The 20,659-nt window shown below is 27.0% G+C and overlaps 1 protein-coding gene and 1 pseudogene across 1 annotated transcript; one reads left to right on the forward strand and one right to left on the reverse strand.

Moving 5' to 3' along the window:
- Nucleotides 1-1,123: 1,123 nt before the first annotated feature.
- Nucleotides 1,124-19,101, reverse strand: Ir25a (ionotropic receptor 25a). The gene is made up of 17 exons (XM_089221087.1): nt 18,999-19,101; nt 18,760-18,912; nt 15,444-15,603; nt 14,810-14,952; nt 13,913-14,139; nt 12,694-12,875; nt 12,291-12,408; nt 11,984-12,211; nt 11,439-11,580; nt 11,304-11,359; nt 11,046-11,245; nt 10,758-10,896; nt 8,951-9,201; nt 7,318-7,517; nt 6,957-7,217; nt 3,985-4,204; nt 1,124-3,884 (listed from the first exon to the last, which is right to left on the reverse strand). The coding sequence occupies exons 1-17, from the start codon at nt 19,099-19,101 to the stop codon at nt 3,848-3,850; spliced, it is 2,820 nt and encodes a 939-aa protein (XP_089077213.1). The 3' UTR covers nt 1,124-3,847.
- Nucleotides 4,782-6,433, forward strand: LOC149058130 (uncharacterized; annotated as a pseudogene).
- Nucleotides 19,102-20,659: the final 1,558 nt, after the last annotated feature.

Consider the following 20,659-nt stretch of genomic DNA (forward strand, 5'->3'; position numbering starts at 1 on the left):
TTCATTTTTCGATGCTGTTGATCTAAAATATGTGCTCAGAAAAATTTTTTTATGAACATAATAATTGATATACCCAATTTATTGTTTTTCAAAATCTACATAAGTTTTTATATGTCATAGAATTAGCTCAAGTTTAATTAGTTAATATGCTTATTATTTTTTAAATAGTAAATTAAACATTACTAAAAGGGCAAAGTTGTCACTACTACGATTTATGTATTAAATATTATTTGTTTATTTGATTTCAAAAGCTTAATAAGGTTAATAATATGTTTATTTTATAAAATTGCTTTGTTACTCACCAAAAAAATACCAAGTTTGACTAATGTGTTAATTAATTATAAAATAAATAATAAGAAACATACATATTACATACATTATTTATGACAATATTATAAAATAATGAATAATAATAGAAATTTTAAACCGGCAGTCAAAGTGAACAATTTTGTACTTTAAAAAAAATGTCAATAACTATTTATTTATTTGTTTAAAATTATTTCTGATTGGAAGTTATGATTCCTGACAAGTTCAACTAGACAATCTTGAAGGTTTCATAAAAAAAAAATTAAATCTTAAAGTGTCACACAACCTTAGGGTGGTTGCTTTGGACACCTTTCCCCTATATTAGGTACCCATCAGGTATAAGTACTGATAAGATTGGTACCCACAATTTTCATTGAGATCTATAATCTAAGTAGGTATAATGTATATGGTCTATGGAAAATATGCCTTGGAACATAAATAGGTAGGTATTAGGAAAATAATGTGTTTCATAAAATTGCTTGGTAAAAAGTTTATAATAAATTCCAAAAGTAAACCATCTGTGTCTTATTTCTAATTCCAATTGCAAACGTACTACACTTTCAAAGTAATCCTAATGCCCCATTTAAAAAGGATTTACCTACCTAAGGTGTTATGCGTACCTAAAAACACATTATTATTAATATTTAAGACCAATTATCCCTATTTCTATCGGAATTTCTATATATATTTTGTAATATAGATTGGTATAAATACAAAATAAAAATCGCATTTAAGTAAAAATATCATTAAACTATTATATTTCTCTTAATATTAGGTAGGTAATTCAAATACAAAAGTAAGTAGGTAACCTCTATGGTTTTATACAATAAATTAAATATAAGTACGTAGTATAATAATTATTTTAATGTTTTACTTAAATATTTTGTACACCTAAGCTTTCATGCGAAAAAAAAAAATTTATACAAAAGTGAAAAGACAATACGAGTATTTGTCTACCTGCTTGTGTGTCAGATTTTTATTTTTAAAATTTATATACCTATAAATAAACTTTTTTTTCATAATGACAAACATATTTTATTAAAAAAATAAAATGTTAAGAGTGCTTCTACAATACCAATTAAACATATATAATAAATTAATAATATTGAACTTTCTATTTTGTGTGAGAATATGGTTTCTTAACTGTGGCTTAGCTTAAGTGATTCAAATTTACGTCAAATGGTTTTTCATTTTTGATAGGACATACGCTACATTTATTATGTCCATTTTACAAGTGCGTAACATAGAAATTAAGAGTGAACGGACCTCTTATAAAATTCAAAAGTAAGTTTATGAATAACTCGTAGGTATATAACTATTTAAAAACAATGGTCCAAACAGAATTTGTAGGTCGGACTTAGTTTCGAAGTTATATAGCTTCTGGAAGTTTCTTATTAACTGTGTTTTACGCGTGCGCGCATTTTTCTTCTTATTTTCTTGAAACTTACGTACCTAAGTATATTAATGACTAATTAGTTAAGATCGATAGTTCGATCAGCATTTTGTTTTGAAGTTGTGCTGATATAACGTCATGTCGTCATAACTACTTATTTACGTCTTGGTTGTTGTTTTTGACCAATTAAGTTAATTTTGGCACTTGGTGTAATGACATTTTAATGGTGTATTATAATCTATAATTTTCATAATAATATAATATAATCTAAAATAGTATTTAAAATTAAATGCTCATAAAGTATAATTATTTATTATTATTATCGCTCCTCTCTATAGAGATTGGTTATTCTTATTTTAGGGGTTTGGGTGACCTGATCCGGTAGGCGAAGGATGCTACTATACCTGCAGTAAGTTTATAACTAACAAGGTTAAATTTACTTGTTATTCCGTCTGCCCGAAAGACAGGTATGCCCTCTACCTCACGATCCTGAAGGTGTCGCTCCCTTCCCCCTCCCACAGGTTGGCTACTTAGCCCCAGGGGGTTTGAGGGGTCAAGCCCCCATCCAACTCGAGGTTCTCCGGACTTTGGCGACCGGAGCCGATAGGCTAGGTTAGCAACTACTTATTATACTGTAACTGGCTCTCATTGCAAATTTCAAAAATCATAATTTTAAAAAGGTTAGTTACGTAAGTACCAAAACAGAAAAAAAATGTATGAAAAGCGTGGTAAATTATAGCGTGTTGGCTGTGCGTAAAAAACGCGAAATTGCTTATTTCCGAAGGCCATAATTTCGAAACTAAATTGGACCATAAAATTTTGATTGTACATTTGTACCTACCATTGCTCTAAAATAATTAACACAAGAACGTTCCAAAAAAAATCGAAAATTGTGCATGGGGTGACAAAGAGTATTTGTTTCTAAAAACTAATTCAAATTTGATCAATGATCATAATTATGATAGTATAATAATGAAAAAAAAATGAGAATCTAATAAATCGAATTTATTTTATTTTTGATAATATAATTAGTACCTATGCAAATAAGCAATAACGTAGAGGCTATAACGTTTTGTGATAAAACCCACAATTCTCACGAAAATTGTGGATTTTGACTTCAACTATATTATCTTGAGTTAGCAATTTTTTTTATAATTTTTATTAACATAGGTACCACTTATATTGTGTGATAATGAAAATATAATTATGAAATCTAATTAATATTTGATTTCGTCTTAATTCTCAATATTTTTATAAATAAAAATAATAACCAAAACTTTTAATTTTTAATCATGAACTTCTATCATATCTAATGATATTATGAACTACCTATCTAAGTTTATGATTCCAAGAAAAATATGTAACCAATGAATAATATATCTAAAAATTCAAGCAGCAAAGTTATATGATATGGGCATGCGCAGAGCTAAAGATCAAACAATTGAAATTAAAAATCTTAGAACTAGTGTTAACATATAATGTTATTATTTTATTGATTTATATTATATTAGAGATTTATTTTATTGGCATAACGCCTAATGTGGCAATATACGTAGTATAGCAATAAAATATTGATAATGAACATATTTTATACCTTTCAAAGAATTAAATATATAACATACGGCAATTACAATAACTATGGATTATAGAAATTATTAACTAATTAGATAATAAATAATTAAAATTAATAAAATCGACGAAGACATTCAGAATGAGGATGTTCAATGCTCATTGCTCACACGAATCATTCTGTAGTTAATCTGATTGTTACACTTGATTTGTGGTATGAATAGGTACTTATAATAGGTAATTAAAAATAATTTGAGATAGAGTAAAACGTTAGGCTTTAACATTTGTTTGGGACAGCAACGAAGGAGTATCATTATGTTCAATGTTCTTGGTTTCATGCATTAGCTTTTGTAATAAATTATAACTTAGAAGTTATACGTTATAAGCAATTAGCCTCTACTTTTCTATCCATTAAGGGGACGATACAATACTCGTGTGGGTTGTGGATGAAAGAATTTAGAAATCATATTTCTACTATTAACTCTTTATGCTATGTTATTATATCATAACGTATAATATTGGATTGAATTTCCATACACCATAGTCCATAGATTTGTAGGTTATACATGCATGATTTCATTATTTTTGTTTAGGTGAAGATTGACCAACAGATTGTCTAAAAATAAAACATTTTTCATATTAAAATCAAATTTTTTTCTGCACAATAAAAATATTTAAAAATATATTAATTTTGGAAAATAATGATTTTTATTTACCTAAAACCATGAATAATACTTCTTGATCTCATTCCAGAATTCGCATTAAACGTCGGTACCACTGGATATGTAAATTCACCACCTCTATTTATTGACATTTGTTTTGGATTCATCGTGTTTGCAACTTTTGAGCCTTTTTTATATTTATACCACCAATATTCAAATGCTAACGTGAAACAAGCTAATCCAATTCCAACAAATATAACAATAAAAACTCCACCTACACACATTGAACAAAAATGTTATAACTTATAATATGATAGATATTAATATTACACGAATTATATACCTCCTTATTTTCGTATTATTACATTTTATTCTGAACAGATATTTATTGGTAGGTATATTAGTGTAATATGTTTGTGTATTGCCTATTGGTGTATTGGTATTGTATATAATAAAATTTGTTATGTTTATAAATAGGTACAGAATTAAGTTTTATCCGTTCTAGGAAATACGAGTGTGAACGCCAAAAAAATCATATCATCTTATTTATGTGAGTATTATAATAATCATCTGATTATAATTGTTGAGCTAGATATAAAAAAGCTAAAATAAAAGTATAAATATATAAAAGCTAAAAAAAAAAAAAAATAATCATCGGGTAAATAATATATACGAAATCGAATATAGAGATATATATGGTTATTTTTTTATTAGTATATTTTTAAATGGAACTAAGACTAAAATAACTATAATAAAGTAATTTCATATATTTAAATACTATATAACCAATGGTATTTTCAATCGAAATAAATTGAATAATACAATAGGTTAAATAAGCTTTGTTTTAAAGGATGCTAAATTATAATGCCTATCTCAAGGATCCAGTCCTTCCTACCCCTAAAAACTATATTCATAAAGTTATGTGCAAATGTGCAATCAGTAGTTATCTGAAAGTAAATGACTCTTATTTCGATTTTATCCTGTTATATAATTCATTTTGCTTTCAGCTAATAATAGGTACCTACCCACCTATACCTACGTATAAACAATTTTTTTTTTTTTTTTCTATAATTTACTATTAAAATAGGTACACGATCTGTACATTTTATTTTACAATAAGCGTATGTGATGGAGGTGACATAGCTTGGGTGACAGGAGATAATAAGTTGCCCATTGGAGGCACTTAAGGGTTGAAGTTTATTTTAATGTGCTAGCGAATATTCAATAATAAAAGTTAAAACAGTACGTGTCTAACAGCCGACCGTGTAGCACGTGTTTACCTTCTCGCGAGAAATAATGTACTCAACACCATTAACCCTATTATACCCAACCAAAGTATACGTTTGGCTACTGGAGCCTTTAGAACCAGCCCGGTAGTCTTGCCTAATCATATATCCAACAAGATCCTCCATAATCCCCTTGCTACTAGCCCTTCCAATAACAGAAACACAATTTTTGAACATTTCACAACGATCAGTACAAATATTGGCCTCCATACACAATCGATGAGCAAAATACAACTTTCATCGCCACCATGGATGTGGTCGCCTCATATCAATACTCAACTTACCAATCATTGCAAACACTCCACTGACAGCACTATCATCCGTAATATCTTCTCAGAAATAATGTCTCAACAATACCCTAGTAGTACACCTGTATACACTGACGCCACTAAAAATCCCAACGGTGTGGGCTTTGCGGTAGTTCTAAGACACGAACACCACAAATTTGCTCTCCCTCCCAGCACCAGCATCTACACAGCGGAAACCTACGCCATTCTCGAAGCTCTGAAAATCGCCTCCTCCTCCATTCCGGACTCTTTCACTATCATCAGTGACTCTTTAAGTGCTTTAATATCAATTTTAGATCCCTACTCTACAAATGAACTAGTCCAACATATCCAGGAACTGATAACAACATCAAATAAAACATTCACTTTCATGTGGGTCCCGTCCCACGTCGGCATTTCTGGCAACGAAACAGCAGACAAACTTGCAAACGAAGCTTCACTTCACCAGAATACTCCAAAACTAAACCTAACCACATCCTCAGAGTAACTCAATATCATTAACCTCAAAATATTAGAGACATGGCAGAAAAACTGGTCCAACGTTCCCCTATCAAATAAATTAAGAATCATCAAGCCTCTCATCAAAAAATGGAAATTTTCCGGTAGCCTTAATCGAAGAGACGAAGTCATCGTTACCCGAGCCAGAATAGACCACACCCACCTCACCCACTCATTCCTCATCACTAAGGAACCTGCTCTAGTATGCACCATATGCAACGTGACTTTATCGATCGAACACATCGTAACAAGATGCTCAAAATACTCCCTAGCTCGGAAAATCTTCAAGATTTCATCATCCCTTCAACTCGCCCTCAGTGAAGAAAACACCGAAGCTATCTACAAATATTTTCATCATATCCATCTTGCACATAAATTGTAAAATTGTAAATATCTGTATATATTATATTATCTTGTACACTAATGTTATAACTTTAGGCTAATAACCTTTTGATGTTGAAGCCTTTACCTCAAAAAAAAAAAAAAAAAAAAAAAAGTTAAAAATCATAATATTAAAAAAATATATATGCAAATAATATTAAATATAAACATTAGAAATATAATTTAAAAAAAAAAACAGTTCTGTTAAAATACCTTTCTACTTTTGTTGGATTATTTCTTTATTGAACTTCTTTGTTTTTCTCTATTTGTGTATTTATATAGGTGATTAATAGTATCTATTATTGGTGGGTATATTTGATAAAAATACTTTTCATTTTTCACTCGGTGTCATATTGTGCGTTAAATAGTGTACAGACGTGTATAACAAAATAAAATAAAAATAAATTTCAATTATTTTTTAATTATTAATTTTTTATGAATTATGTTTTATGAAAGCAAATTTTAAAAAAGGGTGGCGATTCACATCAACTTGAAATGACGCGTTAAACGTGCTATCATTTTTTTGTCGCAGCGAATGTGTTATAGGTAAGCAAGTAAAAAAAAATGGTACGACCTATGTTATGGATACTGATGCCATCAGATTGATTATCTTGTTTTTCACATTGTATTCTTTCTGGGTTCAAATTCCACCACGTCTCTTTCAATTTTTCTAATTTCCGTTTATTAAGTAATAATAAAATTGCGTTATTGAATTGATCTTTTAACGGAGAACCTTGTTGAACAGCAATAGCATATGGTTTTCTAGAGAACTCATCGCCAACCATTTGTAAATGGCAATCGATCATCACTTGATATCTAATATCTGTGGCGTCTCCTAAAATAGAAAAATATTTTCATTTCTCTAATACATTCAATATAATATTATTTGGCCATAATATTTTATAAGCAGTTGATACATCTTAAATATGTAATACCCAAGTAAGCGAATCCTTCACTAGATGATTTAGAACTTTGAACTCTTTCAATGGCCTCTTCTAAAGAGTTCGGTAGTTTAGCTTCTTTCATTGCTTGCCACATTTTTGTGTACTTGTCACTTACTGGATAATCCCAAACAGCCAATTTTGCTCGCTCTACTTCACTTAGGCTGTCATTTAAACTCATATCTTTCCATATTCTAAAATTATGAAAATATAAGTGTTTAATATAGTTAGTGTTTTGACGTATACGGCGTTACGCGATTTTTAAGTAACATTCTAATACGTTTAAAATTAGTATATCTACTATCATAGATTTATAAAATAATATGTATATTATACAATATTCAGCTCTAACACACAAGCGACAAGCATATTATTATTTGAAATAATAATTATAATACATACCTATAAGGAATTTAACTATTTCTAGGATATCGAAAAAATCTCTAGAGTACCTTACATTTAATTTTAGATTTTGAGCGGAGCGACGATTTTCGACTTTGGTACCTTGTTAGATCAAAAAATGAATCTAGTTGGTACTGTGAGGGTCAAAAGTAAAAAATTCCCAATATTTTTCTAAATAATTGAGATAAATAACAAACTAAAAATTAAGGTGAAAACCGGAATTCTTACGCACAATCAGTTTTCGACAATATTGATTTTAGATTTTGATGTAACTTTAAAACAAATGACCATAGATATATGCAATTTTTAGCGAATTTTTATATAAGTATATTCTATCCACCATACAATTTAAAAAAAATTTCGACTTAAGTTGAACTATTTATAGGCATATACAATTTTCGATGATAATTAGTTTATTTTAAATTAATATTGATAAAAATTTATTTGTTGGGTAGAAAAGCTTGAAAATTTAATACAAGACTCCTAATATATTGTTACAATTGCAGTTGAAAAATAAAAAAAATTCATAGTCACAATTTTTTTTTACAAACATTCAAAGTTTGAATTTTGACTAAATAGTAAAAATTACGGCAATGTTCAAATTTTCTTTGAAATTCATGAAAATTTTTGTTTTTAAATGTAAGATTAAAAAATGTAATTCAAGATTCCTTATAAGTTTGTTTACCTGTATCAAAAAAAAAAAAAAAAAAAATGTCCATCGGAAAGTCAAATATTTTAATAAGTATTAATAATAAATAATAATAATTTATAATATATCCTATAGACAGATAAACCGTGTCCGCTCAGAATCGTTTTTCGTATATACCTAATGATATAATATCATTGGATTCAAATTTAATTCCATCCATTACAGTAACCCACTTGTAACCTATTGTACAGCAGAGCGATATCCACTTTCCCGCTTTTTTAAGCTTCTAAATGATTTGTGCTAACTAAATTATTTAAAATAATAACTGTTATTCGTATGAATATATTACAACTATAATACCAACATATGTTGGTGCCATCAGGATTTTACGGAACGGCTGTAAATCCGACGAGTCAGGTGATAAGTACTTACCTAACTAATATCAGGAAATCGGGGAAATTTAACTTTATCATAAGTGTGTAACTAATTAAATTTATAAAAGTGTATTGCGTATTTTCATTAGAAACAGACTAATATTATATTAATATTTTTAAAAACTATTGGTAGGTACTCAACTCATAAAATCGTGTTTCAATGTCAGCCATTCTTTGAAAATAAGTCATTGCTGATGATCCATTCAGTGGAGCGTATTGTATTTTATATTGTTTAGACAAATCGTCCAATGATTCTACAGGAGTATCCAATCGTGAAACCGTTAAAAAAGCTGCTAAATTAGCAGTATAAGATGCTATAATTATAAATCCGAAAAGCCACCATGTAGCAGCAACCAGTCTACCAGAAAGATTTTTGGGTGCTTCACCTCCACCCTAAAAAAAGTAAAACAAATCAATTTTTAGTTTTTATAATTAAATTACAAATTTCAATGACGACAGTGTGATTCAGATAAAGTTGGTATAAGCTGTAAAATGTATAATATAAAATAATGAGGAGAAATGGTACATAGACATTATCACCCAATTATTATTATAATTGCAATTTTGCCCGAGGTTTAATGGTTATGAAACAATTGGGAACGTAGTTATACCTTTTTGACCGAATGATGAGAACACTTAAAATTAACAAAGAACTTAGTTACCTACAACTGATCCAATAAAACAAATAGGTTTGAAAACGAATTAACGTGTAAGTGTGTAACGTTGCATTATCGTTTAATGCGCTATCGAAAATTCAGAAATGTATATATAAATACAATGTGTAGTAAAAATACTCTCGAAAAAAGTCATGACTTTATAATTACTATAATCATGGATAAAAATTGGTATATAAAAAATATAATAAACAAATAACAAGTTTGTAATGTAAGTTCGATATAAATTTCGAATATCCATGGTTATAATAATTATTACCTAACTTATAAAAAAAAATATATAAAAATGTAATAAATATGAAGTTATCTTTTAGCATATTACAATGGTTATAGGGATAACATAAGGCCCATACTTCAAATATTTTAATAAATTACTGGAATTTTTGTTTTCCACATAACTACCACATATTATATTAATTATAAATGTTTAGTATTTTGATTATTGTTTGATAACATTAATTATTAAATTCGGTCACGTTTTAAAATTATCGACCATTTTTAATGCATTACCAAAAATTTCGTTCTCAATCATATTTTATCGGGCTTAATTATATTTTAACAGTTTATATCATTTACAATATTTTTCAAAAATAATTTATTTAATTGATATAGTCATAAAAAATATTTATGAGTCAAATTACAAAGCTAATTCAGGTAAAATAAAAATTGATTTGTATTGTGGCCATTGGGACGTTTAGTTTAAGATGATTAGCACGTATAAGTTATAGGTAGTATATATTATGTACAAATAATTTATTTTAGTATTCTTATTCGTAGATTATTAAAGAAAAATATGATTTTAAGCTTAACAGATAAAATTAAGATAAAAAGAGCTAAATTTTATGTCAATATAAGAGTCATTTTTGAAACCATTATAATATAGCCATTGTTTGTTGATTGTAGTGTTGAAGAATTTTTTTAAATGTGTTGATAAAAGTTTTCTGTGTGAGGTTTGTATAGGGGCATGTACACCTCCAGTCAACGAATTTCAAAAATATTGTTAAAAAATTATTTTATCTATCTACCTACCTATAAAATCTGTAAAATTACACATAATGTTGTAAAATGTTCTGGACCCATCTAGGTTTTGGATATGATTCCTTGTGATAGATGATAGATCAACTTTTCAGTGACGCAGTTGTTATTTTACAGTTAGATACCGTTTTTAATTGTACATAATTAGTTTTAAATATTTAAATAGCAATATTAAATTTTATAAACTATTTTTTCCCTTCATTCTACTAGTTTTAACTTTATTACTATTAAAAGTATTACCTGTGGAGTCAAAGAAGTCATACAAAACCATAAACATTCTTTTAAGTTGAATTCTCTTTTTTCTTCGTCATCTTTATATTTATTTCTGTTATTTTGGTAACTGTATGGGCTCCAGCGATCAAATACCCACATCAAAAAACTAATATAGAAAATTATATTACTATTATGAGGTCACATTGGACACATTATATGTATATTATAAAATAAAAAAAATATCTATATCGACTATATCTACATTCTACGTTCTAGATATATTTGCGTTGATAATTTATTATAAGTGGCATTCACCTGGTGAAAAAGTAAGCTCCAAGTATACACATCCATACATCGTTTTCTAAAACTGTAAGAAATTTAAACAACGAAGTTGGAGTTTGTGGTTTTTTCATTAAAATTGTTATTCCGACTAAGTCATAATAAGGGACCGTAAAATCCACAACATTTTCTCTCTCAGCCATAACTGATAGAGAACCCAATGCAATATCAGCTCTCTAAAAAATTGCATTACAATAAAAATAAATGGACGTTATTATTTTAAATTATATATACCTTTTCGACAAGTTCTTTAACCATTCCGTTCCACTGTCCATTTTCGTCCATATTACCTGAATAAATAAAATATTTTATATCAATAATGAAATACAATTCTCTCTGATTTTATTATTATGATATTTTTAAATTTACCAAAATTGTTGTCTGGGGCTATATAAATTTCGTATTCAAAACCTATCAATTTTCTGATTTCTTCGATTAAATCAATACAATAACCTTTAAATTTTACACCTTTACCATCTTCGTCATCAATTTGTATCATAAATGGATTTTGCTGAAACAAGTTATATATTATAATTATTTATAATATATATTATAAACGCAAAGTCATATAATTTAAAAAAATTATATAAATGCTTAAATGAATACTTATAATTATATATATAACATTTATTATAGGTATAACTATAAATCATAATTAATATGATATACTCTGTCCGGTGACAGAACGCGCCACTTTAGCACATCCCCATTCCCCACGCGATACCTTGCCATGGATGCGCAGAAGAACCTACTTTTGGCGGGTCGAGGTGCATATTCTCTCCCTAAACATCGTATAATGTGTATAGTGAATATATTATACTCGAATGAATTTAGCCTATACGGTTACATAATATAAAAAATCAACATATTAGCTCCACTCAGAATCTAAAAATATATTTATGAATAATATTTACCAACACAGTGACTACTCTGTATACAGTGACGGCGGAAAAATGTGTCATATTTGCGGCATCTTTAACAATAATCGGTGAATTAAGACTTGCCTTCCACGAGCCCACGTTTTCAGCGCTTACTGATTGACTGTTTAATACTGTAACTTTTTCTAGTCTCATTGTAAACTCTTCATAACTGTGTCCATTTGAATCTATTAAAAATGGCGCATAGGAGGGTGGTTCTGTCATCTTAACGTCGTAAACACATATTTGATTAGTAGACGCAAGTAATTAATTATCACTGAGTTTATGATTTTTAATCACTCACATCTTTTAAATATCTTCTTAAATCTACATTTCTTCTTGGAAGTGGATTATCTTCATTATAATCATCACATGTAGTGTAGGTTAGATTAGTTGGCCATTCGCCACTATTCATCATCGACCTATGAAAAATAATAACAAAATTAAAAAGAATACAATTTTAAATGTTAATATAACGTTAAATACATTTTTAGATAACTGTCTTAAATTTAAATACGATGCTTTAATAGCAGCGATTATAGATTAAAATTACTCATTTATAATTTATAAACTTATATAAATTAATATTTATTATAAAAATTAATAATTGTACTTATTACAGTTGTAACAGTTGTATAGATTTAAATTTTGTGAAATTACGAACTAAAGAATTTGACCGTGTCTTTTGATCGCGAATATTGTTATACCTGATTGCTAACAACGATCGATAATAAAAATCGAAGTAAAATGCTGCTTTCAGCTCTGGAGTTGATGTTAACCCATATGTAGTCCTTAAATTTGATAATTTTTCTCGACTTCCAGCATCCGGCTCGGGTTTTACGAACAAAATAGTAGCATTAGAACAGCCACATTTCAATGATCCTTTATCCTATTCACAAAATAGATATTTGGAACAATCTTTAGTTTTGTGAAATAGTTATTAAATTGATACTGTGGTCGCTCGTAATTTAATACATGAAGAATATTAAATATTTAAACATAATAAATTACGGATCTACGTTTAACTATACTGTGTATTTTAAGTTATTATTGACTATATATTTAACATTCCATAATATTTATATGTTTTATTTTAAATGGTTATGAACTTAGAGTATAATATAAAGTGAATATATTTTTATCTAGTTTACCAAATGATGAGAATAATAATAAGTTGTAAGTGACGATCTTATATTAGTCATAAATTGTAAAAATATTAGCATTTATTAAAATTACCCACCTATATTATAAACTAAGTTTATTTACAACAAAGAAAATTTAAACAGGTTTAAAGTCACGGCGATGTCTTGATGATTCGAGTACCCACTTAAGTACCACCAAAATTGTATTAAATATCTTAAGGCTTTAAAAAATGTCAAACAGATTGTTTGGAGTGCTCGAGACAAAAAATGTACTTAAGTTTAAAAGTTTCAAAAAAGAGAGATTTTAAATAGAGTTTACAGGACATTTTGTAAATATTTATTTTTATATGGCATTTAAAAGGGTTCAGCGTATGTAAAATAATGATTGTATTAAATACATTTAAACCATCGGATTTTGTATCTTGATCTTCTTTATCTCCTTTCTTTTTTAAATTGACTATGTTCTTTACAAGTAAGAAAAAAATCTACAGTGAGCGTTTTTAATGGATGATTACTCACTTCAAAGCTACTTATCACATGTAATTTGGTATTTTTATTTTTACTTGATTAACGTAGTTAGTAATTAATATTAATTTGAATGTATCCTATATTCAATCAATTAATATATTAATTGAACATTGTGTCCCTCAGGTCCTAACCTTAGGTACATATTTGATACAACAAATAAAAAAATATATATAATAATAATAAGAAAAAAAATCATCCGATTTTTAATTAGTAATGGAGCTTATAAATATTTTTGGTTCCAAATTATTATATTCACCTGTGTGATTACATGCCATGCATATTTTCGACCAAATAATTTATTGGAATTCGCGTGGTCCAAAACAGATTTAATGATTGATAATTTTCCCAGTACAAAAAAGTTGACTATGTCCACATCACGAAATCTAGTCAAGTGTAGTTTAATGCTGGTAGTGTCATCGATAGCAGCTATAATATGCCTAGTCGGAATATTTTGTAGTAACGATTTATACTTATGATCCATTACTAGAATATATTACATTATAAAATATATTTAAAATGCTAATTAAGTACATAAAATACAGTTTAAATTTAGTTAACAGAATATTATGGAAAAGGGTGGAAATTTTTATATGGTTTTTAGTCGTTAAAAAATAATATTTTTATATGTATACATTTTTTGTTTTTATCCTTAACATTTAAAATTTTTTTAATATTTTGAAAACAACAAACAGTTATAATAATTTAATTTTTCAATGTGGAATATTTTTTAAACATATTTTGATTCATACAAATTGAATTTAGAACGAGTAGTTTATGAGCTATACGTATTTATGGTTTTGATGAGAGGAGTGGTACCTAGGACCTAGGTATCCCGCAAAATGTTAGTCCACTTCTCCGGTCATCTAAAATTTAAATCACTCATAACTCATATATTTAATTCGATTTTTATTGTTTTGAAATACTCAGAAAAATATTCTGCTTTCGTAGTAACTTGAAACTAAGTAAAAAAAATATTTTCAAAAACATTAACATTTGAATAAGAAGTGTTCTACGTTAAATGAATTACCCGGCATTTTTTCTTAAGCTATTACTTGTGTTAACATATTTGCTGAAAATAATATTATTATTATTTCCGTCCTTCTCGTTAGGCTAGGATTTTATGCATACTCTATATAGACTTTACTTAACACACCAAATGTATCATCAAACATAATGCCAGCATTTGTTATATTTTGTGCTATCACAATACTTCTTATTATTTCTGGTATAAGGTCCGCAGGTGGACTTATTTGTATCAGATATTTTTGTTGTTCTCCGTCTAAATTTCTCCATTGTCTAAAATTATTAGAGATTTTATTTTGGCAGGATTGCTTCGAAAATCATGTAATATATTAATAATATCTTAAATTAGACATTTGAGTATCATACAATTTTTTTGATATTTAAATATTAAAAGTTCTTATAACTTTAAAGGATATACAATGGATAGTGTTTTACACTTTTTGGATTCCATAATATTATTTTGAAAAGTTCGTATTTCGCATTTGTTGCGAGTTTCAGATATAATATTTCCTTGTAAAATTATCTTAATAATGTGAAATTGACAAAAATAATTTTTAAATAACATACAAAATTAATAATTGAATCAATTTATCTTGTTATCAGGAATAGATATGTGTAAAAATAAAAGCCATTTTCTTATACATTTATACTATAAGATTATTTTTGCGTAAATTAAGTTTCAGTGATATCGATTTTTTGAATACAATAATATATAATTACTGACAAGTAGGTATATATTTTTTTTTTTTACGTTAACTAATTACCTTATATCACCAGTTTGTCCATATGATGCACTGACAGTAGGTAATGCTAAAGCAGCAGTAAATGATTTTACAGCTTCTGATGCAACCCCATTAATTGTTGTATCAATGACAAGATGTGGTGGTTTATTGTTACGAATTGATGCATTATAGTTAACACAAACTAAATTTAAAAAAAAAGTGATTATACGCATACATAATATTTAGAAATTTAAAAAGAACTATCAGTTTCACCAATAATTAATATTATATAATGTTTATTTAGACAAAATCAAATTTTTTGAAATTTATACTTATCATTTCTATGATGTTATAAACTATCAAATACATGTTTTTAAATAGTAGATGGAGGAATAGAGATCAAGGAAAAATAATGAAGAGCCTTTTCCAGAAATTAACAGATTGGACACAATCGCGAGTTGTAGATTACAGTGGGCTGGACACGCGTGGTGAAGTCTGTAGAACCCAATTTTTGTCTGATTATGAGGAAGAATCAGAAGGGAAAAGACCAATTAGGAGACGCCGTTTGAAACGTAAAGATATATATTTAGAATCACTGATTGAAGTGATCTTGCATGACTAACTTGACTGGAATGATTGAGCCACTGTCCCATTGATATGGAACATTTGAGGATTAGATGGGTGATGAGATGGTATTATTGGCTGATAGAAGAAGAAGAAGAAGAAGAAGAAGAAGAAGAAGAAGAAGAAGAAGAAGAAGAAGAAAAGAAGAAGAAGAAGAAGAAGAAGAAGAAGAATACTTTTATGTGAATGGTAGATATTCATTAACATGGTATTAATTGGTTAAATATATTGACCATACATATAACTGTGTGTAAAATACTAATAATTCAATATTGATTTTTAAAAGTACAAGCTATTAAATTTAGCAACAAATTATAAACCATTATATCTACAACAGTGGTCACAATTTGTTTTTCATAATTAAGTTGGTTAACGTTGCATTCCAACCAACGATTGAATTGAAGAAAGTACTAAACAGGCACATTGTGTGTTTCTGAAGGTTTAATGACTTATATGTGATAATTAGGAAAGGATAATATAAAAAAAAGCGGGAAAGTCGTGGATGTCGCTCTGCTGTACAGTAGGTTACAAGTGGGTTACTGTAATGGATGGAATTAAATTTGAATACAATGATATTATATCATTGTATACGAAAAACGATTCTGAGCGGAAACGGTTTATCTGTAAAAAAAAATTGAGACTATGTATTTATTTTATTTTCCAACTGGTATTGTAAAAATATTTTAGGAGCCTTGTATTAGATTTTCAAATCTTAGATATAAAAGGAAAATTGTTTATGAATTTCTAGTGAAAAATAATTTACGAATTTTTGTGATTTTTACGTATGTTGTCAAAATTCAAACTTTAAATGCTTATAAAATAAAATTGTGACCATATATTTCTTTTATTTTTCACCTGCTATCGTAAAAATATGTTAGGAGCCTTATATTTAATTTTCAAATCTTAGATTTAAAAAGAAAACTTTTATGAATTTCTATCTAAGATAATTTGAACATTGCCGTAATTTTTACGTATATTTAGTCAAAATTTGAACTTTAAATGGTTATAAAAAAAATCGTGCTTATGTATTTTTAATATTTTTCAACTGTTATTGATATAATACGTTAGAACTTTGGAAGCCTTATATTAAATTTTGAAGTTTTTTGACCCAACCAATACAATTTTATAGACATTAATAGAAAAAAAAACTAAAAAATTTAAAAATTAAAATGTCAGTCAACAGCTCAAAACTAATCAAAATATTTTGAAAATTTAATCAAATATAGAAAATGCCTAGGTATATAAACATTCAGTGAAAATTTCAAGTATCTGCGGCTATTTGTTTTAGAATTACACCAAAATAAGAAAATCGCTATGTGAGAAATCAAGTCAAAATCCAATGTTGTAAAAATTTAAATTTCAAACGCTCATAAAAACTTAATTTGACTTTCTGGTGGATACTTTTTTTATGATAAAAGTTAAAAACTTGCAAGAAATCTCGCATTAAATTTTCAAGTCTTAGATTTGAAAAAAAAATTTTTCATAAATTTCTAGCATAAAATAATTTGCGAATTTTCGTGATTTTTACGTATGTCGTCAAAATTCAAACTTTGAATGCTTGTAAAAAAATGTGACTATGAGTTTTTTTATTTTTCAACTGCTATTGTAACAATATATTAGGAGTCTTGTATTAAATTTTCAAGCTTTTTTACCCAACAAACAACAAATAAATTTTTATCGATATTAATTTAAAATAAACTAATTATCTTCGAAAATTGTATATGTCTATAAATAGTTCAACTTAAGTCGAAATTTTTCTTAAATTGTATGGTGGATAGAATATACTTATATTAACATTGGGTGGGTAAAAATTGCATATATCTATGATCATTTGTCTTAAAGTTACATCAAAATCTAAAATCAATTTTGTCGAAAACTGATTGTGCGTAAAATTTCCAGTTTTCACCTTAATTTTTAGTTTGTTTACCCTTATTATTTAGAAAAATATTGAGAATTTTTTACTTTTGCCTTCCCCCCCTTCAAAGTACCAACTAGATTTACTTTCTGATCGAATGAGGTACTGAGTTCAAAAATTGAAGCACTTTTACTGCCCCAAAACGTGATGACAGACACAAAAAAAATAATAAAAACACATCATGGTAAAATCAATTCATTCATCGCTCTGCACTGAATCTAAAATGAACAGGTAGTATTTCCACTTACGCATCTATCTCTGAAGTATTACAATTAAAAATATAATAGTTTCTAAATTATATTTCTTATTTAAATTAAGTTGTTTTGTTATTGGTACTACAGTCAAGTCAATTATGTATTAACGAAAAAGTGAGATAATTAAACTTTAGCGGTTTCTTTAATCAACCAATATTATTGTTATAGTTATGGCAGTATAGGAGTATGTAAATCACTTTTCCTATTAAAAAAAATATATTTATTGAACTTTTATAATTTAACATAATATAATTTTATTTTTTTATTGACTACAATCATTTGGAAGTCCATAAATGTATTTATGAATATAAACATTAAATTTACAACAAAATATACTAAAGAAACTAATCAAATCAGATTTATTTCAACATTTATATTTTGGTATTAATTTATTTAAGTTGTATAAATTTAGTACGAAATAAAGTCAATTTTAGTATTTATTCATTGTTATTATTTAATGTTAATCTAAAGATAGTATAAAATATTATTGTTTTTAAAATAATGAAAATAAATATTTTTTAAATGATATATGTTATTTTAATATATGTAAAATACAATATCATACGTGTTTCTAATATAGCTGAAGCATCGTCTCCACCAATTTTCACAGAATATAAACCATCAATCATCAATCCAACCCTCGGATTTCTTCGAATATAATTTAACGCCACATTCAAAGTGTCTTCGGCCACTTCATTAGTTCGATCGTTTATGAACACTAATTAATTTATAATTGTATAGTTTAGATAGTAAAACATACATTATTTTTATATTTATATTTAATATAACCAACAATGAACTCACGGATATTAACTGTCTGTAAATTTTGTGACCAACCTATGTTAAATAGATTATTAATCCATAATATAATTGTTATTCCTTGAATTGGTTTATACATGGTTACCATCTTACTACAATTCTGAACTAAATTATTTTCGTTTTCAACAATTCATAAAAAAACCTTCTTCTTAAGAACCATTGTTAACAGTCGCCTAGGGATACGTTGGTCAAAACACCATTAAACTTGAATGAATGCTTGTTTGGTGAAAATAAATTAAATAAAAAACTTCATTTTTACGTTTTAATACAATTAATTTTTTTAGACTTAATACTAAGGAAATATAGAATAATACACAATGCTTAAAAAAATACTAATTGAAACTAAGTATCTTAATATTTTTATTTGATTAGTTAATCAAAATAATGGATATATAAAGTAAATATTTTTGCAATAATAATATAAATGAAGCCTATTGAGAAAATTACATGTAGGTATTGAATATTACATATATATTATAAGACTAAACATTTAATTTTGAAAAGATGTTAGGAGCAGTGGCGTAAATTGGCCTCAATTTCTGGTGGTGCAAAGAAATATTTTACTTTCCATACATAACCACCAATACTCTAAATCCTTTGGAAGTTCATGCTGTGAAATTGTTTACCTATCTATAGTAATCTAGTGTCCTAATTGTACTTATTGTATTATAATAATTATTAGTTTTTTTTTTTTTTTGGATTACCTAACCGAATCATGTTAAGTCGGTATTAATTTAACTATATAAATATAGGAAATTTGTATTATTGTAATTTATGAATAATCTAAAATAAAATAAACATAGTTAGTTAAATTATTGTTATAATTTTATAAAAAGATATTTAAATCTGTACGTTTGATAAAAGTTATTATAATTAATTATATTTTGAAATATGAGAATTTACATAGAAAACTTATAGTTCATTGTTATCTGTTCAACTATTTTGAAAACTTAAAACAATTAAAGCTAACTTATTTAATACACATAGCATCAATATGATAATATATTTTATTACATCAAGTATTTAATACAATGTTCGCGTATCATATTTTATTAAATGATATATTATATTATTTAGAAATTATATGATTTCTAATTATATTTAAATTTAAATATTATATTTAACTAAAAATAAAGTCAAGTGATTAAATTATAGTGTCTTCACAGTCACTTTTATTTCAAAAAATAAAATTACAACAGAATTTATTATTTAATACATATGAAGGTACTACAATGGTATCTATATATTTACAATCATAAATGTGCGTTTGTTTTGAATAATATGATCGTTGATAAAATAATAATAACTGAAATAAATTTTCAGTTAACTCGTCGGGTAAAAGCGCCACAACGCGTTGTACTGATGCCATAGCAACCGTTTTCTGTTTGTGTGTGGTACACGACCGAGATGCTAGAGGTCTGCTTCAGATTCACCTGTCAGTCTTTTCGGAGTGTTTTGCCCAAAATGACCTAAAAGTCAAGAGCACCGTAACTAGTATATTTGATTTATTAATTACGGATCAGCTAGTAAGTTTATTTATTTATTAATAGATTTAATACAAGTTTATATCTAAATAATATTTAGTTTTAAATTAAGAGTTTAATTAATTAATTTTTTTTTTATCTTGATATTATTAACCAATTATT

This window comes from Diuraphis noxia, unplaced genomic scaffold (assembly GCF_037042655.1).
Source record: "Diuraphis noxia isolate RWA-SAM2 unplaced genomic scaffold, SU_Dnox_SAM2 contig0002, whole genome shotgun sequence".
Lineage (NCBI taxonomy): Eukaryota > Metazoa > Arthropoda > Insecta > Hemiptera > Aphididae > Diuraphis > Diuraphis noxia.